The 26336-nt window shown below is 40.6% G+C and overlaps 1 protein-coding gene across 1 annotated transcript in view; it reads right to left on the bottom strand.

Annotated features, from left to right (window-relative positions):
- Positions 1 to 1198: 1198 nt before the first annotated feature.
- Positions 1199 to 26336, bottom strand: part of LOC146615373 (uncharacterized) — a 111414-nt gene continuing 86276 nt past the window's right edge. The window contains exons 10-11 of the mRNA XM_085375555.1: positions 1466 to 1552; positions 1199 to 1254 (exon numbers count right to left, since the gene is read on the bottom strand). Coding sequence (XP_085231681.1) covers positions 1199 to 1254; positions 1466 to 1552 — 143 coding nt within the window. The remainder of the gene's footprint in view (positions 1255 to 1465; positions 1553 to 26336) is intronic.

Genomic DNA, 26336 nt, shown 5'->3' with positions numbered 1-26336 from the left:
TGACGGTGCGTCTCCTGAATGGCTGAGATGCAGATAGGAAGTTGAAGGCTAAAGGTAACGTAGATGCGTCATAGCTGGAGTACTGAGTGAAAACACAAGCATAACTCAGATATGGTGTCGTAACCTTCATTTGACAACTTCGTTGTCACTGAGCCTTTGGAACGTGGAGCCACGTGGAGCCACCCAGGCAAATATAAACTTTGTACAGCGTGAGGTGACACACACACACACACACACACACACACACACACACACATATATATATATATATATATATATATATATATATATACATATATATATGTGTGTGTGTGTGTGTGTGACAACTGACAAGGATAAGCGGAAGTGAATGGATGGATGGATATATATATATATGTATATATATGTAATTACTAGTCAAATTACTAGTTTCCTCATAGAGTAGGTTGACTCAACACATAATTGAGATTTTATCTTGTTCTGATAACAGATTAACTGACCTTTGATATTACATTGAAATTCACATTTCCGTTGAGATAACCTCACCAGTGCCTGTTATAGGATTATTTTGGTGCATAAAAATTTTCTTCCTATTTTCTTTGTCATCATTTACATCCACTTTTACAGGTAAAGTCAGTAAAGATGCTCCTGCGCTCAGAGACAGCAGCTCAGAGAAATGCCAGCAGATCATCTCAATCAAGCCCACAAAATCCAAAATTAAAACACAAATCGTTTATCAATTTTCTACCGTTGATCTTGGTTTCTGGTCATGAAGCCAAGTAGTCTAAGCAAAGAGTCCAGGGATGCTGAGTCATTCGCAAGCCAGCTGAAAGATGTAATCTCTCCAGCAAACCCTGGGTGGGAGGCCTCTTCCTAGAAAGGTCATGCCTAAAACACTTCATCCAGGAGGCAGACTAGTCAGATGCTAGAACCAATTCTACTCCAACCCCCTATTTAATGGCTCTTTACCCTATCTTGAGGGAGAGCCCAGCCACCCTTGGAAAGAAAACTTTAAATCAAACTAATTTCTGCTTGTATCTGTCACTACCCAGAGCTCATGACTATGGGTCAAGGTTGTGAATACAGACTGACTGACAAACTGACAGCTTCGTTTTTATGCTCAGCTCTCCACCAAAGCAGATCAGTACCCCTAATTCATCTGTCAATCTCACGCTCCGCTCTTCCTTCATTCATGAACAACATACGTGAACTCTTCAACTTAGGGCGCTCCAGACTTAGCCGTGAACTGCTCCAGTGCTACTTGCGTGCTACTACCTGATGAACCCAACAGAAGTACCACAAGCAAGTTTTGGAAGTCAGGGATTGGAGTGACAAGATGTTTGCTCCTGATCACCACCTGGTCCACAAGACACCGTACCCCTATGGCCCCTACTATGTGGTAGACCCACAAGAGGGTGGACCCATGTAGCTTCTTCAGGCTAGGCATGGTCATTAGACACTCACCCTAAGAGTCTCTGTCCCTGACCTGACTTAAGGGTTGAATCCCAGTGACCCTTTCCTGAGGAGGGTAAACTGGACCATTTTTCCATGTCAAAGTCAACCCAGAGAACTCCTAAAAACAAAATAACTCAAAAAATACGAGTAAAAGTCTGCATTATGTTAATACCTATTGAACAATAAGACTGTGTCTGTATTACTATCTAACTTGAGTCCAACATTACATGTTTCAGTTATATATGCAAACAAACTTTTTCTGTGATGAACTACAACACGTTACATCTAATGGCTAAACCTCTATGCTCTTTGTGGTGTATTTCAACATCAGACATCAACACAGGCTTTGATACAGTGGACTGTATCAAGTTACTGATTATTAATACAATAATTTACAAGAAAATGGTTTTGTTTAAAAATTATAATTATGTGCCTATTTTATTTATTTTGCTGGTCTGAATTGCAGTGGTATTAAACCATCTAAACCAGTTTATCACGATTTAGTGTTTTGGTAATTCTCCTCAAAATAATATCAAAAATCAGCGTCTGACTTATTTCCAAAATACCTTTGAGCCACTGCACTGCCTTATCCAAGTTCCTACCATGAGTACCTACCAAAGTGTCTCAGGCATGCAATATTTTTCCTACATTTTCAAAGCCAACAGTTTGACAAGCAGGGCCACTTCTGTGGTGACTGGTCATGCAGAGGTGTGAAAATAACTAGAGTGTGAACCGAGCTCCAATTTTCTTCTCACTTCTGTCAGTTGCAGTTTACACAGCCAAGTTCAGCACCACAAATGGTTCCAACACAATGAATGAAAAGGTTTCAAAAAGTAAACTTGTCTCTTTATGTTGAGTTTTTTTTTTTTTAATGACTTTGAGATCATGTAGAATGATAGTCTGTATATAAAAGATCCACACAGCTGCTGTGATGTCAACCACTGATGAAATTTTTGGCTACCACAATTTTTAATAGGATCAAAGGGTCATTTTCCCTTAGACTTTTATACAATCAGACTTCTTATCGCAACCAGAGGAGGTGCCCCCTGTTGGCCATTACAAAGAACACCTGTTAAATAAAATGCTTTGCTACCAGCATGCACCAGTATTAACACGAGTTTTAACAGCAAACTTGATATCTGACTGCTCGCAGATCTCAGTAATTAACAAAGTAAGTATAAAGTTACAAAACAATATCTATTTTGAGTAACTAATTGGGTTCCTGTTGAAGTCTGACATGTGGTTCAATTTGAAAAACAGGCTAGAATACACGTCAATCATTTACACACATCATCTTATCTTTATTGTGTAAAGTTCCTAATAGACCACTGCTGTCTGATAGGAATGTGGCTATACTGCATGTCAGATCAGAAATGTCAAACCTTATCTGCCACCTTCATCGTGGTGCATCCAGTATCAACACCAGACCACCTCCCTGTCTGTCATAGCTTCATTCTTTGCATGCCACTGTCTTTTCATGCATGTGTGTGTGTCTCCACCAGCCAGGTGATGGAGTAGATATACCTATATAAACAATTTGGAGCTGTTACAGTTCAGTGAAGGCAGAGCCCGCTATCATCTGTCTGCACCTTTGGGAGACACCCCGCCATTGGGCTGAGGTGAGACTGGATGTTAAGTTTGAGGAAAAGTAACACAAATGAAACGCAATCAGTGTATATCAGTTGCTGCTTGGCTGCAAACACAGGCTGCGTGCACACGTGCAGACATGCGGCGATGCTACTGATCCGTGCAGAAATCCCAAGTGGACCCCTGGGAGAGAAGAGGAAATCACTCAGTCCACTGCATCTTCTTTCTCTTTGCTACGTTTTCCTAACATTTTTTTTAGACTCTCAGTTTTGTTCCCTCTATCTCACTCCGTGTCTATCATACAGCCTCGGTAGCTGAATTAGCTGAAGGGCATTGCTCAAGAAGTGGTCGTGGTTAGGCGGTTAGGGGGAAGCACAGAGTCATTGTTACAACCTAGCTATCACAACTTGTCACATTGAAGGGTGCATTGGTGCAATCACCAGGCTCACTTATTTATTCATGAGCTGCAGGATGGTAGAGAGTCATATAGGGTCGCTTATATATACATATATGTGAGTGTGTGTGTGTGTGTGTGTGTATGTGCACATAACAAAGTAATAGTGCATATTTCATGCCGAGTGGTTATTTATCTGTAGGGGCAGGTTTCTTACATATCTCATGTGTGTGTGTATTTTTTTAGCCTTTATTGTGTCTGATTCGAGGCTGGGCCCATGCTCAATTATTTAAACCTTAATATTTTCACATAAAGGCAGATGAACACTTTCCAGCTATAGCCTTCTAGGATGTAATACAGCTACAAGCCCTCATCTCCAAGCTACAATATTAACTTAACCACCACCACCAGCCACAACAGCAAAAATCATTTCCCTCTTCTGTCATAATCTAATCCCCGGTAGGATTATATGGAGGCATCCTGGATGTAATTTGATATGTGACCTTATCTGCAGGGGGCTTGGAGGTTTACCTGACAAAGATCTGCAGTAAGCAAGTAGGGTAATCAGCTCTTCAGGACGGCTTGACGAAACAGAAAGGGTAGTCAGTATCGCTAAAATATCTCATCTCGATCTAGCAGTAAGTAAACTGACAGAGGAAATGACACAGGCTATAAAACACACTGCAGAATTGCTGAGGGTAGTAAAACCCAGACACACCCAAGGCAGATGTCTACTAATAGCAGGACTTCAGCTGCTTTCATAAGCAAACTACCAAAGCACTTCCAAAGCTCAGTAACTTAAAGCTCTCAATTAACTGATCGATACCAACTGACACTGCTGTTGAAAAAAATAAAAACAGAGGCGTTATGTGTTCGACTGGGGCCGGGAGTGACTTTACAGAGTGCCGCTTGCTGCTGACTTTGCTGTAACAAGTCAATTGTCCAGTCAAGGTCTATCTACTTTAAATTGCAACCATTTGCCATAATTGGCAAAATTTTGTGAGAAGGTAATGGAATGGCACTGGAATATACTAATTTGATACCCAGAAGAAAAGGTTGTAAAATAATAATACTAGAAACAGCACTAAGATCACAAGTTTAAAACTGTAACTGCAACACTTTTTTTTACATTAACATTATTTTAATTTCGAGGTTAAAAGGCTCATTTGTCAAAGTAAATAACAGCCAGTTTGTCTTCCACCAGAATTACGCACACCCTGTCCCGTACGCCCCTTTTAATCGTTCCAACCGCAGACTAATCATCTAAACGCCATTACTGTGAGTGGAAGGGAAAACCTAATAGGGACAATAGTTTGTTTTGTAAGTCAACAGATGCTGCCCAGTTGTTTTTTTCCCCGTCCTATGTTCATTTCCATAATTTGTCCTTTGACTTTTTAAGAAGATAATCCCCTTGTTATACAGTCACCACCGCAGAATTCACATTGTAACTGTGTGCACTGATGTGTGTCTGTGTGTGTGTGTGAAGAGGGTGTGGTCACAGTTGAACCCAAATGAACCCTTTCTTCTCCGTGGCCTCGCCCTTCTTCTCCTCCTCCTCCTCCTCCTCCTCCTCCTCACTTCCCTCTGCGTCGGCTGCTTGTGGATGCTAATGATTAATTGCTTATTTGCTTGGATGGGGCTTGATTGGCGTGTGTGTGGAGTAGACCTGACGAGCTGTCAAAGCTGTCAGACAGAGCTTGGTGCAGACCAACAGAGAGACAGCAAGAGAGCAAGACTTATGGTAAAGAGTACGCAAGACCAGAGCCATCTGAACTCATTAATGCCCCACACTTTTCAAAAACACGCCAGCACAAACGCATGCATAAATCTCCTACACACGGCGACTTTGCAGAGCAAACGTGTCCATGCAAATGTTCGTGCATGCATGCGGTTGTTTTTCATGCGCGCACACACAGCAAAATGCACACAAACACACACTGTCTGAATGACATTGTTCTGTCAATCATCTGAGTGTGCTGCAACTACAACGGCGCTCTCCACTTTAATCATTGTTAGAGGCAGAGGCGACGTTCATCCGAGATCACTACCTATCAAATTACATGCGGTCTGGGGAGTGAATGACCGATTGCATACATCAACACGAATGAAAGGACGATCTGGGTCCGGATCTGTTTCCCGTTGGAAACTGAATTTGGTTTCCAGTGCTCCGGCTAAAGCGTATACTCTTCTATACATTCAATTAAGTCCTCTTTATAATCTGCTTTATCCTTTGTAGAAATTCTGTTCCGAAATCCCCTGGTGCACTAAGGGGAAAAGCATTTTCAAATTATTTTTCATTTTGTTTAAATGAAAACAGCCCAAGTTGTCAGTGTTGCTTAAAATAAACCTCAAGTTGCTGTCTTTGAACGAATACGTTTTGTGCTTGATGTTAGCATTTAAGCAGAGTTTTGCCAGCAACAATATGAAATTCACCCAGAGATCCTCATTTGCTTGCCAGTTTGTTGATGTTCTTATCCAAAATGTATTTTAGTGAGCAGACAGACCAGATGTTTCTTCCTTGAATAATACTTAAAGGCTAAACGAGTAACCGAGGGATGCTTAGCCAAACAAAAACATTTTTGGCCTGTTTAATATTGGACCCATGAAGATCTGGGGATACTGACAGTTCTATAAATATGTTTTTGACCCCGTTCACTGCTGTCAGAGGCTGTCACAAAGTGTTGGATGTAGCACACATTCACAGTACTTTTTCATTGTAACATGTGACAAGACTTTTTTCAATTCAAGTAATGGACTATTAAAGGTACAGTTAGTTTTTTTTTTTAAGTTTTTTTTAATAGAAAAATGTTGTTCTCATAAATACACATTGATTAGTGTGTAATAACTTCTTACAACAAAACAATGTCTCATAAACGTAGAATTAATCCATTGAAAATATGTAGGACTGGGCACCTCTGCCATTTTTAATGCTAGAGACCAGCCACATATGCAGTGGAGGTGGAGGAGACTTTGAGTGGCCTGAATTTTAATTGGTGTCTGCTCTTTCAGACTCATGATATAAAGTCTTATACGTATGTTTTCTTGTGTCACCAAAGATGCAAAAACGTAGAGAAGAGCAAGAACGCCGCTAGCACCTGGATAAAATGTTATCAGTTCCTGAACTTAAGTCTAAAACATGGAAAATTTCATAAATGTACTGATTTATTTCTGATATTGTTACAGTTACTTATGGTCAGCTGACTAGACATGCGACAGCATGGCAGCTTACAGCCAGCTGGCTAAACAACAACAACAGCTGGGTATAAGCATATAAACATTATGCCAGATAACTTTAAGCTAGAGTGTTGTAAAAATCACACTTCCTTTTGATAAACAGTTTGATTACATAAGAGTTAATTTGCTAAGCCTCCGAGTTCAACAATGTTACAGCCACTTCACGGATAGTTTCACTAACACAGCTTACTAACAGTGACTAAAAACATCTAACAGAGGCTAACAACTAGCTAAGAGGGAAAAGTTCGATTTTATAGCTATTTCCTGTTAGATAGCTAACTAGCTTGCAAGCCCAACACCGGCAATTTTCTTTTTAACTTTAGTTTAGCTTCATTTGGAAATAAGAGTCTTTAAAATTTGTTCAATTCTAACATTTTCCTTTAAAAAAAGGTAATTTAATGAATTATTAAAATGTATTCTAGGCTTGGTTGTTGTTATGCTACTGAAGCATAGAGGATATGCATCCTAAAAATCCAGCCCACTCTACCATCAGCTGGAAGCTTTGTAGACTTCGCCAGCAGCGCCCTACACCCTCCACCACATCCAAGATAAATGATACCAATTTTTTAAACAGCGCCTTCGCCTGCTCTCGCTAGTGCCGTATTCGCCCGAACAAACACATTCACCGAATGAACACATGAGCGCAAATGGCAAAAACATGCACACACAGAAAACACACCGAAGCTATACATACAAAGGTGAGGGCGACAGGTTTTGATCAATAGTCTCATGAGCCGTGCAGCTTTTCTCTGCTTTTGCGACCACACATTTGCTGCTCCGGGCTGAGTAATTGGTTCCCACCGCTATGATAGCTACCACTGCGAAACACAATATTGATAACATGCTCCATGTGTGTCTGCATGATTGTGTTACATAAATGGCTCTCCAAGGAATACATTACACCCTGCAGGTTGTTCAGCACAGTGCATCTCCTTCTTTCCATTTGTCTTTTTACCTGTCTCCTTCTCTGCGACTCCCTTACCTTCCACTCATTTTCTCTCTTTTTGCTCTCAGTGCTTCCACATCCAAATCACAATCAAATACAGATAGCCAAAGGGCTTCATAATGTGATACTACCTCCGCTTTATACATGCTCCAGCAATCACTTAGGCAGTTCTACTTAAAATGTTTGCATTCCATGCAACTTGATAGAGAGTTCATCCCCATGAGACGTTTAGATAGTCACGTATTGTTTTGTTATCCCCCTGTTGTTCTCTGTGTCATTCGAGCTTTCTTTTCTCCATACACATTCTTTAGACCTTGTTAAAAGATTTGAAAGGTAGGTCACGCGTCAACAGGCTGGAGAAATTCTGACGGTAAATAAACATCAAATCCTTCCAGCATATGCGATTAGTAGGTGTACTGGTAAATAGCTGGTTATTTAACAAGCTGAATGAACAAAGCTTGTGTACATGTGAGTTTAGGGAAAGGAGTCAACTCCAATGCTTGAGGTGCAGTTTGTTAAGAAACATCCTTTCAGCAACCTCTTAAACCTCTGGCTATTTTTGTCTCCAGGTCAAAGTGAGATTAGCAAAACCTGAAAGGGTAGTTTTACTATTTACTAATGGTAAATCTAAGGTAGAGGGGTCAATACCAGCTTTTAACAAGTCAGTAGAGACCAGTGCTGTTGAAAACAGATCACATATACTCACCCATCACTTCATTAGGTACACCTTGCTATCAGCCATCAGAATATGGGTACACCGTGCTCATAAGCTCCAGCCAAATAAATCCACAAGAAATAAATCAAAGAATGCTATGCCCATTTTAATCTGAGTGGATTTAGCCATCTGCCAGACACTGTGCTACCGTCGGGAACCCACCCGTCACATTGGGGGTGGGTTCCATTTTAATATCAAACAGTGATTGCTATGTTTGGTTTCTGTAAAGAGAAAGCTACAATTTAGCTGTGTGTGCTGCTAACTGTGAGTAAAAGCTATCGTTGGCACTATATAGAAACTGACTAAACATTCAATAAGTGAAGTCAGTTCATTTTGCATCAGGTTGAATTTAGGTTATTAATAACTGATTAATAAAAAAATGTAATTAAAAGGCCCACACCTTTTGGTGCCAGAAGCTCTTTTGCAGACCAAGTATTAGTGCTCAGTCTCATCTGAGCAGGCTTTGGCTCCATAAATAATGCATGTGGAATGCGAAAGTTATATTTCTCAAAGCGCTGGCTATCACGTGGCAATATCATGAAGGCAATCACAGTTTTTATTAGGCTTTTTTTTCTTTAATCTGCATACTATAAGAAAGGTTGGCACCCAGAAGAGGAATTATTGGTCCAGATATCTGCCAACTACACTGGAATCAACACCTTATGATACCTTGTGGTGTCTCATTATCATCTTACTAAAATGACACCAACACAAAAGTTGCCCGTATGCTTGTAAAAGACCATTTAAATCTCAATCCCTGAGTTGGTCTGGCTCAAGTTATGCCCACCTGTGTCTGTTTTGAGTAGAGCAACAACAAATTTACAAAATTTACAGAACAAACCTGTGGGTGGTGAGAGCAGGAACTCGCTAACCCCCATCAGGGACATGTGTGCTGGCAGACTCCAACAGGGGTATAGTCAATGACCCCTCCCACCCCTGAACACTCCCTTTTTACCCCCTCCCTTCTGGAAAACAGGTCACTCATGTCAAAGACAATAAAAGCGTCCACCCAGAGGCCGTCAAATGTGTCTTCCCCTCACTTCCTAAATGAAGAACTCAATTCCCCACTTTTAACTGTTTTAGTCAATTAATGCCTCTTGTATAACATTTCATACATACAGTTTTTGTAGGGTTCTTGACACTTCTACATCATCAGTGTGACCCCCCCCCCCCCCCCCCTCCCAAAAAAAAAAAAAAAAATCAATTTGTTTTAATACCAAATGTAGCAAATACAATAGAAATTAGGTCACAAATGGAAATTAAAATTAAGTTCGTTTTTTAAACAAATTTATCAGATGGTTCAATAAATGCTCCATTTTCAAAAAACTTTCATTTTCTGCCAACTGTTTCATGGTTCAGACTTTTACAGCTTGTCTCTACATCATTTTACACTCAGCAGAAGAAAAGACATTCCAGCTGTCCAGAATTTTTTATTGATTTATTTACTTGTTTAGTCATAAATGGTTGTCCTTTGTAAAACAAAATAAATCCCCCAAAACTCCATCAGATTTAGTAGCGATACATTTTTGGGTTTTCTTCCATGTGACACTCTGGCTGTCTGTTCGATTCTCCCCGTTACCCCCGTCTCTTCTGTGCGTGTCAGCTGACTCGTCTTGGATTTTCTGTCAGGAAGGTGCCAAATACCAGTCAGTTCCAGCACTTCTTTCTAAATATACACCTGTGTGAGAGCAGGTTTATCCCAGCAGCTGTACATGCGCGATTGTACACACAGTAAGGATTCCATACGTGTGTGAGGCGTGTGCGTGAATCCTCGAGCACTCGAATATGCATGTGCACGGCCACTTCCACATGACCGACTCTTTTCACACATTTATGCAAGGGTCTATTTTCTGCCACTTACCACCTCGCCCCTTTCTGTGGGTGTAATATTCACAAGAAAGAAGAACAGCTCTCTCTCGTCTCCTTTTTTCTTTTCTTTTTTTTGTCTGGGACCCAGATGTTTGGCCACAGTATGCCAGCTATGCAGAGTAGCTTGGCATTACTATGCTATACTGCTAAAGAAAAGGAAAGGAAAACAAGGGTTAGTTGAGCAGAAGAGCTGAAACAATAAGGCAGGTGAGAAGAGGAGAAGAGAAAGTGAAGAAAGTGGAGGAAGAGGAAGGAGAGAGGGAGGGAGGATGAGTGGCGAGCAGAGACAGGAGGGCACTGGGTACACCGTGTCCTTAAAAAGCCTCAGAGGAAGTGAAGACAGAGAGAGAGAGTGAGTGGGTAAAAGGAGAGGATGAGCAGTGCGGCGTGGCTGAGAAAGAGGTTAGTAAACCAGTTGAAATTGGATAACAGTCTCCCTACATATCCACAGTTTCACATATCGAGAGCTCAGTGAATGAAAATAGGAGATTGACCGAGATATGTCTGGGGACAGATGGCGATGATTTAATCTCGTGTGTGTGTGTGCAAATCCAGCGCATATGATGGCTTTAGTGCGACGTGGAAGAGGCGCACATGAATTGTGCCGTTTTTGCTCCAACATATGATCACGAGCTCATGAGCCAATTAGAAAATCCTTGATTAGGTTCAGTTTGTGTGCAGAGAACAGATGCGAGCCAATCAAAAGGCGGGACTGACAGGAAATGATGCGGATTCAGAAAAGCTGAATTCCTGCAGTTTGGTGCCGCAGTGTCACCCTGCCTCTCTTTTGCCTCTTTGTTGATTTTTTTTTTTTTGGGAACAATTTGTCCTCACAGGAAAATGTCACGCTACCCTGTCGGCTCTGACTCCATCCCTACTTGCCACCCACTGTCTCTCTCTCTCTCTCTCTCTCCCTTTCTCCTTCCTCTCACTTCATCATTGACATCGAGAGTTTTCTCCCTCCCCTGCTTTTCACATCTTATCATGTCCCCTTTCCCTCTTCTCCCCCTCTCCTGTGCTCTCCTGCATCACCCTCCCCTCCCCTGCGAGGCTAAGAATCAGTAGCGCTGCGAGCGCCGCGGCACACACTATTCGACATTTTACGCAGTGAATATATTAATGGATAAAGTACAAACTGCTTCACATGGTCACCCACATGCCACAGGAAGAGAGAAAATTACATAGAGACACTCCAATCTGTTCACTTCCCTGCATTTTTTAAATTTAGTTGCACTCTCTTCCCTTTCTTATCACTGTCTCTTACAATCGCTCCTCTCTTTCTTCACCCGGATCTCCATCTACCCCTAATGGTACTCAAAGGAAGATGGTGAACAGGCAGTGCTTCCCAATCTTTTTATCCCATGAATGCGTATGAGCATTTATTGTGAGTAATGTTTCCAATATTTTTTTTTTTACCTCCATTTTTGGACTCTGCCAGCCCCTTAACTACCCATTATATGACTGTTATCAATTATAATCCCTCCAGTGGATGTAGCTAGTACAGGCCCTCTCACTAGAAGGCCAGGAGGTGCGTAATCTTCCATTTTGATTGATAAACTCAAAGTACCCCAGATTGTCTTGGTAACCTCTGTTTGGGTGAATGAGTGCAGAGGAGCCGCGATGGACTCATCGCAGACTACCACTAATGTAGTGTGTGTCACTGTGATGACTCCCTTTGGTTTGTGGGTTACTGTTCTGTAGAGTCACATTTGCTTCTTTTCCAGATGTGACCACTTTTTGAGGTTAGCGGTCAGAAGCTGAAGATGGTGCATCCTTACGTTGCTGTGATATTAACTGGAAATTAAATTTGGCAAACACTCGAGATGATGGGAGTGAGTTATATAAAATCATACCTTATGTATCTTCTTCTTTCGACTGTTCCCTTTTGGGATTGCCACTGTGGATCATCTGCCTCCATCTCATCCTATTCATTACCCTCTGCATGACCTGGGTGCCGCTTTTCCTCCTTCCTGCCTCCATCTTCAACAACCTTTGTCTAACATATCCTCTATCTGTCCTCTGCACGTGTCCAAAACATCTCAGCCTTGCCTCTCTGACTTTGTCTGCCTGAACCTGTCCTTCTGACAGTGTACTCATTTCTAATCCTGTCCCTCCTGGTCACTCCCAATCAGAGATGGGCAGTAACGCGTTACTGTAATCCAATTACTTTTTTCAAGTAACGATAAACGTAAGGGATTACTATTGCAAAAGACGTAATTAGATTACTGTTACTGTCCCGTAAGCATGCTGCATTATTAAACCATCATGATTTTGTTTGTGAGAGTTTCTCACGACAATGACATACAAGCGTGCTATGTCCGTGGCAGCAACAGACGTTTGTGGATCAACAGTGGATAATATGGAGTGCGGGAGAGAGTACGGCCATGCAGCGTTTAGAGGGTGGATGTACTTACATTACTTTAAGTTTTAGTTCGTAAAAAGTGACAAAAACATTAGCGTCTGCTGTACGCTCTGCGTGGGAAGAAAACGTCTATCAAAAGCGAAAAATTAAACTTCATATCTCAGCAAGCACCGAGCACACTGCCACGGGAATGTGAAAATCACAGAGAAACTCTGGATCCTCCCACTGACATGGCCACTGCAGCACTGGGAGAACCTCCACCCGCCCCACTCCTGCTAAACAGGTGTCAATAAGAGCGACAGGACTTAGTGCCGCTGAATCTTTGATTTATTTTTGCTGTGTTCTACTTGCATCTATTTGAAAGAGTGAGTGTAAACACAAACATTATTTTTATTTTATATGCTGGAATATGCAGGAAAAAAAAGGTTTAAATGTTAAAGAATTTCTTCAAGTCAAAGACTTGCATATAATTACATTTTTGTTTGATGCAATGTGCATAAAATTAAAAGATTAAAAATAATAAAACAATTTTTAAAAAGAGGCTTTCCATTTGATTCAATTTTATATGATGGATTATGCATAAAAAATAGAATTGGGCTGAAAGGTCTATTGCTTTTTTTACGTATTCAGGTTGTGTGTCATGTTTTTAAAAAGTAACTGAGTAACTAATTACTTTTGAAAGTAAGTAATTAGTAACGTAACAGGATTACTTTTTTGGAGAAGTAATTGGTTACTAATTACTTTTTTCAAGTAAATTGACCAACACTGCTCCCAGCGAGAATCTTATCTGTAATTTCAGGAATGCGACACGCTTGCTCTAAAGACAAAAAAGCATTTTTGTACCAGGCTGTAAAACATGTTTATTTCTGCTATTGGAAATTTAAACATGACTTGCTCCAGCCTCAAATCGCCAGACTGGAGCGCGAAACATCAAACTGAAAGTGACTCTGCAAAATTATTGGTGGGTTCCTTTTGGGTTCAACATGACACACTAAAAGAACCACTTAAAGATAAATTACAATAAATAGATTTTTCTTTGTGTGCAGCTCCTGATCAACTGACCTGTGGGATGTGATTATTGTCTTATTAGTGAGCAAGTCTCTACATGGAGTCAGGTGTAAGCAACACCAGAGTGCAGCACAAGAAAAATTAATTCACTCAACAGTATCATGCATTAACCTGCCTATCAGATTTAATTGCTCATTACCTGAAGGTTCCAGAACGTCGCTTTGGATCCTTCCTGCCCACTTTATCGCCTGCGTAATGCTAATTATTTCAATTCCCTATCCGCTGCTTTTAACTATTTTATCATTTTTATCTGTTTAGATTTACTGAATCTGCTAGCTTGTTAACTACTTTACCTTACTTTGCACTCAAAGCCGTAATCACTACACACATGTTATATTAAAATGTCCTTTTTTTATCAACCCCCCCTCAGATATGATGCCTAGTTAGAAGTCAGTGAGGCATTGACAGAATCATAAAGGATACAAAAACAGAGACATATACTGACAGAGTCAGGCAGCTGTGTCAGACATCAAAGCCCAGCTTGGTGAGTCTCCACTGCACATAAATCATCCTGCTAACAACACATACAGTATAAGGTGACGGCTCTGAAAGTAGAAACCCTGCACACACTCCCTCTAACATCATGGATCCTGACCAAATTTAAGACAGGCAAACCCCAGATTCTTACAGTGTGACATCATAGTGAAATATTTCAGAGGGATATTTGTTTTTATGTTTTTTTTTTTGTTTTGTTTCCCTCTCCTTCATTTCGCCTGCCACATTACTTTGCAGCCTTCATTCTAAACTCATATGTACCCTACTTTCATGAGACCAAGCTGCTTTTCAAGAGAAGCAGCCACATACATCATGGATAATGGGTCGGTTTGTTAAAACTGAAATTGAAGTGTTATTTTTCTGAAAGTGAATAAAATTTCACTGGACTCCCTACCATTCCCTCCTCCATTTTTATTCCAAAAAGAATCCCCACCCCCCAAACCCCCTTTTCTATGCTTCATCTCCTCCACTTGACCACCTGTGGTCTCGCTTCTCCTCCTGTCAGATCCCCTTCCCCATAAACACACACCCACACACACCCTCTCCTCTGTCACCTAAACCATTCCTGCCATTGCACTTTTGTCTTATGATGCTGTGCGTCACGAGGATTATTCAACACCACCCCCAAGCCAGAAACCAAACACACACACACACGCATCAGGCTAATAAATGCAGGTCATGCTGGACGAGGCACGTGAATATCAAAGCAAAGGACAGAGACAAATGCAAAGCACTCTTGCACACGGGCTTGCCATACCCTTCATGGAATTACTACTGTGTCAAGCCAGTAAAGCATTTGTTTATAGTGATGTCGAGTTTCTGCTGCGAAGCCATTTATATACCTTTAGAGAATGAAAAATGTCCATGCAATAAATGCTTGCGAGGACAACGGTCATATTTCTGGATGGGTCAAATTGAAGACATGGTGACTGAGTGAGTAAACAGTTCTCAATAGGGGCCCTGATGGCATATAATATTAATTCTATGCACCACTATAACAAAGTCTGCTTCAGATGCATTCCCATTTCTGGAAATACACATTCTTTTAGATGGGGGTGTTTCCTGAGGAAACACGTGAGACACCCACTCACTAACCACCTACTCAGTGTAACTGGCTATCACATGGACTTTGTGCAAGGGAGTTGTCGGGTTAAAGACCATTAAATGTTTCTAGACTTTATTTGCAGTCTAGAAAAGTTCAGTTCTACAGTGTTTGCCAGCCAAATTCAGCAAACCTCAGTAGCCACATGATTCTTCAAACTCAAAGGTTAAATTGCTTTTTGGATCTTGATTGCCTTCTAATAATTAGGTGGGCAAATGTAACAATTTTTTTGCTGGCCTTCACAAATAGCGCAAATATTTTACAGTTCACGTTGTTTGTTTGTGCCATGAAATGGCACTTGAGGTTAAAAGGAGGATCAGTGGTGGTTCAGAAAAAACAATGTTAGTATAGTTCTGAATAGGGCTGTGCGATATGACCAAAATCTCATATCCAGATATAAGACATTTATCGTCGCGGCAAAGATATATATCACAAAAATGTTAAATTTTCTGTAAATTCTCTGAATCTCGGGCAACTCGATTTGTGTGAAGTTTTTTTTTTCTTTAGCTGGTCATGTACCTGGAATCAAGTGTTTGACCGATGCATTAAATTATAAATTTTTAGACATTTTCTTTGTGAGTATTTATTACATGGCGTGCTGCAGGGAAATTTAAGGTTTATTTTTTTGCACCTGACGGCTCTTTTTTGCTTCTCATCCGTAAACACTCTGCGTACTCTTTCACGTGATTCAGTTTATTTTGAAAAATCTCAACAGGATCTTCAGCTTTATTGTTAAAGGTTTATGTGGAAAATAAACAAGCGGACGGTGGAGCCATGTGATGGTTATACCTTCATTGTTGCTAATGACAACGCATAAAAACAGTCGCTTGTCCGTCCGTAGTGTGGTTATTTTAAAAAAAGGGGAAGAGAGAACTTTCAGAAATTAATACTACAGTGACCATCAAAACGTTGAAAAACGGAAAACATTTTATTTTGCGACACCACGAAACAAATGATAGTGTAATATGAAACAATAGACATTTTCATATCAACATCCGATATATATCGTTATATCAAACAGCCCTAGTTCTGAAAGTGTCTTTATTTCTGAAAGATATAAAAAGAGTGTTCAAGAAGATTCAAAAATAGTGAATAGATAGGAAAATTAGGCCTCAGTCACACAGGCTTGGAGACCAGTTGGTGGCCCTCTTGCAACCAAAAGTGTGGTTACTGGAGGTAACTAGAATAAATCAGTAACAAAGAGGGCGTTGTGTCAAAAACCCCCTTGTGATTGCTTTAGTTCCTCGCATGTTGCTGATGTCGCCTGTAGTTTGCATTTTTTTTTGCAAAATCTCACTACCTACTCATTGAGAGGTGGTGAAACTTGAGAATGCACGCCTTCAAAGTAAAACTTGCCTCTGCAATAAATGCATTTCAAAACGGTCAAAACTTTTACTTGGAAGGCAAATGCTATCTGTTTCCAGTTTTTCCTCATTCCTCCTTCTCCTCATTTGCACTCATTCAATAGTTGGTGAGGGTTTCCAGACAAGTCAGCATCTTTGATGCAAGCTGGGGGTGACAGTGGCAACCTTCTAGCATCCAAACTTTTTGGTGAAGTGCCATATATATCTTTGCAACCAGTGTCACCTAGCAACTACCAACAACTTCCAGCAACCAATTCACAACCGGTCACAGAACACACACCAATCAAGTGGAATAGCTTTTTATTACAGTTTATATAGTGCACAGCAGTTTTATATTCTAAATAAAACTTTGGGAAGTGGTTTGCAGGCCTCGTGATGTTATACAAAACCTAATGCTGTGAGTGCTCCCTCTAGCACTGCCTGTAGTCTGTAAATACAGGATACTGGATGCAAGGACTTCTGTTTTAAAACACCATGAATGAATGCCATTCATTTACATCTGTGCCATGCAGCCATTTGAGCTTAATTGTCCTTGAAGCACAAATAGACAAACACACACACACACTTACTTCCAGGTCACATGCTTTTCCTGACAACAACAAAAAAACCAAGCATTCTTTGATAATCATCTGGTTAAATGCTAACTATGACAGGAATGTGAGCGCGCATGGGCATGCATTAGCACAACTGTGTCATATGAGTGAGCTTACCACACACGAGCTCACAAACACATACCCAGAGACACACATGCACGCTCCCGTGTGCACGTGAACATGGCTAACACAGAGAATGGGATTAGCCACTGTTAAGCAAAGCAACTCAACCCAGATAAGACGATACACGCCTAAGCACCTTAAGAATGTAAATATCCTACCTATTTGAAGTCGACACAGGTGAGTAACAAAGCCACATCCCATAATGCACTGCATGAAATTCCTTTATTTGAAGATGGGAAGAGTGGAGTAGAGTTGTAATCACATTCAGTTTAACATACGTAAAGTAGACCTGTTGCAGTGTTTATGTTATGCTTGGTGAATCCTGGCTCTAGCTCCATTCTTGATGATTTTGAGAGTAATGTTAATCTTCTGCAATTTTAAGGTGGAATTTGCAGTTTGTTTAAGGTGGAAATGCACAGTTTCCTTGTTTTCTGTTGATTTTTTTTAAAAAAGGGGGTTCTACTTTTCCTTATCTCTGTATAACTAATGCTATGCTAAATAAATTGCTTCTGTTGCTTACCTTGCAATAAAGCAGAGGTGGACCCTGTGCCAGTGCTCAAAATAAGGATAGGTCTTTTGCTCCCTGAGGACTAAAGGCCTCCCGTACTGCCAGCCTGTCCAAGCTATAACCTGCCTTGTAGCCTTTCGCCCCTCGGACTGGCTCAAGCCCGCCCAGCAACTCTAAGATGCATATGTGTTTATGAAAATGGAAGAGACTAAACACTCCAACAAAAACCAGGCAAAGCTTTCTTTGGGAGTAAGTCAATGTCATCAACCAAAATCACTTGAGAAAAATAATGGAGTCATTTATCTCTGATGCCATTAGGATGAGGCTCAAGCTCAAAGGACACAGTCTCTAAATCTCTCAGATGCCAGTTGGCCAGAATTTGACGCCCTGGGAATGAGGACGGGCTCCTCCCCCCACATGCAATCACCCGCTATCACAAGACCAGGAGGAATCTTTATTTCAACCTTTAGGTATCCCTGGAAGCGAAAACGGATCTGGAAACCCAGCTCACCATGATCATGAACAGCTGCTACTTTGGCCTCCCAGTCACAAGCTTCTGTAACTTTAAGGCCACTGTGTGTAAGCCAAGAAGCGATTAGTGGTGTGTGTCTGATAGTATTTGGAGGTGTACATGTTGTACCATCTTAAGAGACACTGTTGAGAGGTCACTTCAGGTTTGGCGCTACAATAACACAGCAGCTTAATCCATATCAGTGAGAACAGAGAACAGTTATCCCTAACACTGTGTGTGTGTGTGTGTGTGTGTGTGTGTGTGTGTGTGTGTGTGTGCGTGTGTGTGTGTGTGTGTGTGTGTGTGTGTGTGTGTGCGTGTGTGTGTGTGTGTGTGTGTGTGTGTGTGTGTGTCTGGATAACAGACAGGAAAAGGGGAAAATAAAATGTGTGTGTGAAGCATGTGACCATAACACCAACCACATTTTCGTACCTTTGCTCTGTGACTCAGCATTTCTGCTGCTCCCTTAAGCTCTCCGGTGTGTGTGTGTGTGTGTGTGTGTGTGTGTGTGTGTGTGTGTGTGTGTGTGTGTGTGTGTGTGTGTGTGTGTGTGTGTTTTATCTTTAGCCACCTCACTTCAACCACTGACCTTTCTAAAGGTCTCACTGTCCAGTTGTCAAAACACAGACAGTGAGACTGGCCGACTGACTGAAGAATGTTTTAATTTTGCTGTGTAGCAACCCTATAAAATGAGTAAAAGTTAGAATCTGCAGCTTAACTGTTTATAAACATATGCTTTTTTTTTTTTTGGAGGAGCAGTAGAGGACAAGCGGCTCTTATCAGTCTTTGTGTGCCAAGGATAAAGATTACCCTTGAAATGAGTGACATGTCTTTGGAAACACAATCCGGCTCCACTGATACCTGTAGCTTTATAGTGCTTTACTCAAGAGACACTTAAGATAAGCATCGAATGATTCTCATTTGTGCATAATCAGATTTACCAGTGGCTTTGCTCTAGGTATTTGAAATTATGCAATGAATGTTGTGGTAGTTGTTATTTACCCTTTCAAATGGAAGTCAAAAACAAGAAAGGGTCATTAACTTATGTAACACCGAGTTCAGGGTCAACTGGTCCAATACGTCACTATGACTTTAAGACTACCTTAAATAGGGATTTACTCTTCTCTGGGGAACAGTAAAGCTGATTATATGCTGATACTCAGCTGAGATGTTGTTTGAGGTTACAAAGTTACACATAAAAAAAGGAAAAAAAGACTAAATTGAATGCACAAAGAGGTCAGTGATGTATCACGTGAATGACCCCTTTTATGACTCCAACTTATCACAAGCACAATGCTGAGGGCTCCAGAGCAACTCCATGAAATGCCTTTAGAAAGATTTGGCATTCTGCTTTTTTAGGTTTCGTAGTTTGAATCTGGTTGCAGTGTTACAGAAAGCATTCATGCACATGAACTCCAGGAAATGGTGGAAGATTCATATCAGGGTATTTTCCGAGACTGCCCTTTCTCACGTGTAGCGCACAACAAGAGACTGCCTCCATTCGACACGTTCTCACAACTGTGTGTCACAGGACTTTCACTTTCAATCATCGGGCAGTTTGGAGAAATGTTTGGGGCTGCAGAATCCCCCATTTATTTTATTACAAAACTGTTTTTTTGTACCAAATTGCAGGAGCAGAATGTTATTAATAATTCATTATTAATCTCTGGCTCGCTTCCACAGTCTGTCTTGTGTGCTGTTGCCCTCGCTCCACTCCTAACCTTTCATGACAGATAGCTGCCCCTGCCCAGATCTGGTTCTGTGGAGGCTTCTTCCTGTTAAAGTTTTTTTTTCCTACTGTCACCAGGTGCTTGCTTATAGGCAGACTGTTTGATGATTATTATTAAAATCTCCTGGAGACAACTGTTGTGATTTGACGCTATAGAGATTGAACTGAACTGAATCAGTTCATGGGGTTCGGTTGTTTGGTAATTCTAACTTGCCCATAGGTATGAATGTTGGTGTGAATGTGAGTGTGAATAGTCTGTCTCTGTGTGTTAGCTCTGCGACAGACTGGTGACCTGTCCAGGGTGTACCCTACCTCTCACCCTATGGTAGCCCCCCCTCGACCCTGACAAGGATAAGCGGAAAAAAACGGACGGATGAATTGACTTGACTTGACTTGAATTAAGAAGATAATGCTACAGTCACACTAGGGGAAAAATGATTTCTGTGTGCAATGAACTTGTGAAACTTGTGAAACTTTTGTCTTTCAAATGGTTGCTTCAAAGATAGGAACCAGGTCTCCAACCGCCTGCAGTCACTTGCAATGTTCAAAGTTTGAACTTTGCCGCATCAAGTTGGAAGTAGAATGCAAAACCAGTCTCCAATACATTTGCGATTGAAGGTGGTCAGGTTGGCATTTACATGCAATCTACCATCTACTTGCCATCTGTTGCAGATCTGTCCACGTCCAAGGAAATTCACATGAACTATTCACATTCACAGTCTAGACAAAACCTTATGAAACAGGAATTTCTCCATAAATAGTTGCTGCAGGACAGCAATTTAACTACATACTTTAACTGCAAAATGACATAGACCAGTTTGCAGATTGGCTGTGTTCATTGGTCCAGACTAACTCACCTTAACATCAAAATGTTGGCAATCTGCCTGCATTCATAAATTACATGGCCTTTTTTTCTTTTTCTGGCTTTATTAGGTAGCTGCAGTGAAGAGTGATAGGAAAGCAGAAGGAGATTGAGGGGAAGAGATGCGACAAAGGGCCACAGGTTGGTTTCAAACCTGGGCCACTCTCAGCGGCCCTGTTCATCCCAGTGAGCTAAACAAGCACCCCGATAAACCCGCTTTTAACAGGAAGAAACCTTCAACACGGGATATAAGTGGACGTCAAGATAGTGACTGTATTCAGTGAGACTTTTTTGGAGACAGGTTGCTTCCCACCTGGTGACCTGTGCAATTTCCTTGCGACTGAGCGTGGTTATTCACGCATGCTGGTAGTGTTGCACGCTCAACCTCCAGCTGACCAGTTGACCAGAAAACTACTTGCAATTGGTGCCTGAATGTGAAAAAAATTCAATGCTACTTTTCCTAGTTTGACTGAACTATAATATATTGTGTAACATTAGTGACCAGTATTAATTTAAATCCGTCAATTTTCTTCCACTTATCCAATTCAGGTTTGCTGGAGCCTATCCCAGCTGTCTTAGGGCAAGAGGCAGGGTACACCATAGACTGTTCATCAGTCTGTTGCAGGGCTAACACAAGGAGACAGACTATTATTCATGCTCACATTCACACCAATTAACCTAACCAATTAACCTAGCCACACACATGTGTTTACAGTGTGGGAGGAAGCTAAAGGAGCCAGAACAGGAATAACATGCAACTCCATATAGAAACTTATCTTCTTGCTTTGAGGCTAACCACTACACCACCGTGCCACCCTAAGTAGTAATATTTTGAAACAATTCAGAGTCAAGAGTAGCAGTCACCGTACAAAAGTCATTTTTAAAGTATCCAGCTTAGCATTTGAATAACTATCCTTTCAGAAAATGTACATATTGTATGCATTATCGGTTGGCGTAATAAGCAAATGCTTCAGCCAATACCTTTTGATTAGCCTTGTCTCATGCTTTCTTTCTTTATGGTAGATTTTTGTTCTGTTTTCACTGTTTGTTTGTTTGTTTTTTCACTGTTTTCACTGAGATTTGAATTTGAATGCTAATCAATAAAATCAAATCAAATCAAATCAAATCATTATCGCAGGTATTATACAGAATTTGAATATTTTTGCATTTTCTCTTCCGATGTTCCAGATAACTGCTCCGTGATACCACTTGCTGTCACTGCATTTACAACCAAGTTTTCCCAACTTGTTTTTATCTTCGAGGCTTAAATGGAAACATTTCCAGTCAATAAGCTTGTGGCTGGCTCTGTGTTTGTTTTCAAGCCTTCGAAAAAAGTCTGCAAGGGTGGGTGGTGGGTGTAGTTTGCACCAGTGCAAGATGCCCTAATGACTCAGTTATTCCTGCGACAACAAGCTGCTCTTATCCCAAACACAGAGTGTCATTAGCCATTAGCATACAGTAAACTCTGTCTCTCCTCCACCAGCAAAATGAATGAACGTTTTCCCTCTCGCTTTCTTCCCTTTATGACTGCTTTCCTTTCACGGTAAATTTACCATCAGCTGAAAAGCGCCGGCAGCTCAACCAGTTTATGGAAGCGAAAAAAAAGGACAAGTATGAAGATACAATCAATCCTGCGGCTCGAGTGAGCAGAATCATTTGTCTCTTTTATTTTCTTTTAGTCGGCTGACTCAAACATTTTTAATCGTATATCTGGTGAGACAGTGAACATTACGTTGATGGCATAATTACCAAAGTGCATGCATACGTAGCTGTGGCAGTAATGATAATGTTTTGCAACATGATAATGGTAATTTACTATGTTATGGCTAAGACCTAAAAAAGCCTTATTTAACAGCCTGAGATGACTAAGAGCAAATTCATATTTACAGTAAGAGCTTGGGTTGTTTGATGCCCCGGAGAGAGAACGGGTTGCAGACATGAAAGGAAATTGTGTTGCTCGAGGGCATTTGAATAGAGGCAAGGATTGACTTTTTCATTCTTTTGACCTTTGTTTCTCTTGCAGCTTTGCATAATTTTTCTAACATTTTTGATGCTGCCGCAGCCTCCGTGCAAGGTTTTTGCAAAGCGTGTTTGCCCTGCAGCAATACCAGAGATTTTATACTTTCCATCATTTAGAATGGGTTTTGTGTGCATGTATGGGACAGATGGGCAGCAGCAAAAAACACTTAAGGAGACATATTGCTAGTTGGATCTCTGCAGCAGCTTTTACAACATTCACTGTCCCAAAAACCAGTCAAGGATGCAAAGGATAGATCCAATCATTTAACTGCCTTCCTAAGAGTGCCATTTGTCACTTTGCCCGTACATCGTTTTCAAATCACTTACACACACACGTACACACTTCTTAAACACACACTACATATGTGGGATAACTGGTAAGAATGCATTAAATACTATTAAATACAAAATGTATACATGTACGCCAGGGTGATTCATGCACACACAATTTAATCCTTTTTTTAGTGCAATCCCAATAATGGTTTTCTTATACCATGTGAGTCTCCAGAACAGCTCACTTCTACCTGCACTGAAATCATTCAAGTGCTTCTGCCTGGCTTGACGCGATAACATGCGATGCTCACTTTGTGGCAATTTGGCTTTAACAGAACTGCTTTGTTTCTGATTTGTTATGACAGAAGACCAGAAACGGGGAAAGACAGGGGAATATTAAGACATGTGGCTGAAACTAGGAGTGCGGCGTGCCCGCTGGCGTGTACGCAGAGCTCAAGTGGAAGCAGGAAGTCATAAAGTGGATTTCAAATGTGCTTTTAATGTTACTTTTTGCCTGTTGATTGAGGCCCGACACGTGTCAGAGTAAATTTGATATATATATATATTTTTAAAGCAAGCACTATCAATAAATAAATGACAAAATCAGATTTTTTCCTTTAAAAAAAAAAATCTACCACTCTCTTTTATCTCCCATTTTCTTCCTGAAGTTTATCATCTCGCTGTCTCCGTGCATCATCTTTTATCATTAGAGCCACTGGATGAGAAGCCATTAGAGAGAAATTGACCCAGCTCCCTGCTGGTCTCAGCAGGCTACAGCCTCATCAAGCTAGTCCATCCCCCCCGGTGTGACAAGGATGGCCGCCCATTACATTTGGAAGGGGACTGTCTCAGTGTAAAATATTTATCAGAGCTCCACTTGTCCCTTGGGAACTGTGTACAAAGACGCTTGTGTACAGTCAAGTGCATTACATGCTGGAACGTAAGAGACAAAGACAGCTAAATGTTGATCATTGATGTCGTTGGTGGCAAATGGGCTCATTTCTCATATCTGGACATTATGCTGTAATGCCATGTTTTTTGGGATGTGTGATGAAAATTAAACACAGGAATTGTATAGATTTTTACTGAAATCTTAAAAAAAAAAACTAATTTAGACTAATAATCTGTTACATATTAACCCTGTGTTTAGAATCCAGTTCTGGATACATTTGTAGCATTCCGTGCCAGGCGAACATTAGCAGCTGTGTCATCCTCTTGTATTTAGAAACGTTGTTAATGTAACATTATACAGCATTGCTGAGATAGCACTGTCAAATATATAAGTTATCTTGTGTAATTGTTAACGTTAGGATAAAATGTTTGCCTCTTTGTAGATGTTTAACCCTCATATGGCTTTGTGGGTAGATGAACCCCTGTCCCAACTGTGATAGGCTAAGAGACAGGGTCCACCCTGGAGAGATCTCTGGAAAGGGCTTATACAAAAAGACAATGGTTCATGCTCACATTCACACCTACGCCTGATTTAATACCACCAGTTAACCAGTTAAGAAGCGATAGTACTAGAGATGGACCGATCCGATATTACGTATCGGTATCGGTCCGATACTGACCTAAATTACTGGATCGGATATCGGAGAAAAATAAAAAATGTAATCCGATCCATTAAATATCACGAAAGCACCTCACAAAACTTGCAACACGCCGTAACTCACCTCAGAACGTTAGCACGTCGGAGCAGTATGCATCACGTGATAGAGCGGCTGTGGCATGCGGGACCTGTCGGTGGTCTGGATAGCATGTGGAGCTTCGCTAGCAACCCGGCATTTCATCTCCGACAAAGTTATCCCCGAGAGAAGTAAAGCAAGTGTGTAAGTCCATCTCTGAATGTTTGTAAAGCATTCCTGCGTTAAGCTTACCAAACGATATATGGAGCGACTGCCTCTTCTGGTTGCTACTTCAATCATGAAACTGCTTAATGATCAGCTGATCGGCTTTTCTGTCACGTACACAGTCATACACAGTACGATATGTAGTGAAATGCTTGGACAACTGCTCGTGACCTAAAGAAAACAAAAAAGGAAAAGGCTATGAATAAGAAAGGAAATAAATATGAAAAATTAAAAAGGGTAAATTTAACTAGGAAGGAATAAAATATAAATTAAGGTTAAAAATGAAATAACTGTACAACACAAATTAGAATGAAGGGTAAATTTAACTGGGAAGAATAAGATAAAGATAAATATATAAATTAAAGTTGAAAATAAAATAACTGTACAACAAAATACACAATACACAATATAGAACTATATAAGAATGTATGAAGAAATCTAAATATAAATAAATATATACACAATAACAGCAGCTGTACAAGTATTAACCGGAAATGAAGAATATAGTGACCAGTGTTGTGCAAAACCAAAGTCTTTGCCAAAGTTTTTGGCCCACTTTGCACCAGAAAGAGGAAACCAGCGGCTGAACAACAGCAGCACGTTTAAGCTTGATCAGCTGTTGTTAGAATTTATTTATTATTACTTTCTACTCGAGGATCTTTTTCTACGTAGCTGACGGCTGGTAACTGTGCAGGGGCGGATCTAGCAAAGTTTAGCCAGGGGGGCCGATAGGGCATTAACAGGGAAAAGGGGGCACAAAGACATACTTTTCTTTCTTATTCTCATTTAAAATGTCTAGCTTTTAATAAATAATTATCCGAATCTTACACCCAAAGTTTTAATTTGATGTAAAATGAATAGAAGTCAATTACTGTATATAGTGACTATTAAGTCTAATATATATACCCTAGTAAGCTATAGTACTTTTTCCTTTGGGAAGGTACCATCTGTGCAGTCTGCAATTTTGTTGAAGAAAGATGCTGAATCTATTTAATAGTTCTTGAAAAATAATTGATTTCTGTGCATTTTTTTTTCACACTGCATCAAATTAAGGTTGATTACGTTGATTAAGCATCATGAGGTGGAGTGTGAGGGGTGGTTCCCTATTTTTTATTTTTTTATTTTTGTTGTTGCTGGGAGTTGGAACCCTATTAGTTAGGTTGCTTAATATTTACGCTAAGTACTCTTTAAAATACCAGAATAGGGAGGATGGTGTAGGTTTAAGTTTATTAGATTGATCAGTATTGCTGAACTATGAAATTTTTTTTTTTTGCATATAGGTATAACAGAATAGCTTT

Source organism: Diplotaxodon limnothrissa, linkage group LG17, assembly GCF_057381915.1.
Source record: "Diplotaxodon limnothrissa isolate DT_005_m linkage group LG17, D_limnothrissa_male_GT1.1, whole genome shotgun sequence".
In the NCBI taxonomy this organism is placed as follows: domain Eukaryota; kingdom Metazoa; phylum Chordata; class Actinopteri; order Cichliformes; family Cichlidae; genus Diplotaxodon; species Diplotaxodon limnothrissa.
Note: the sequence above shows the minus strand (reverse complement) of the source record. Positions and strands in the feature narration are given on the sequence as shown.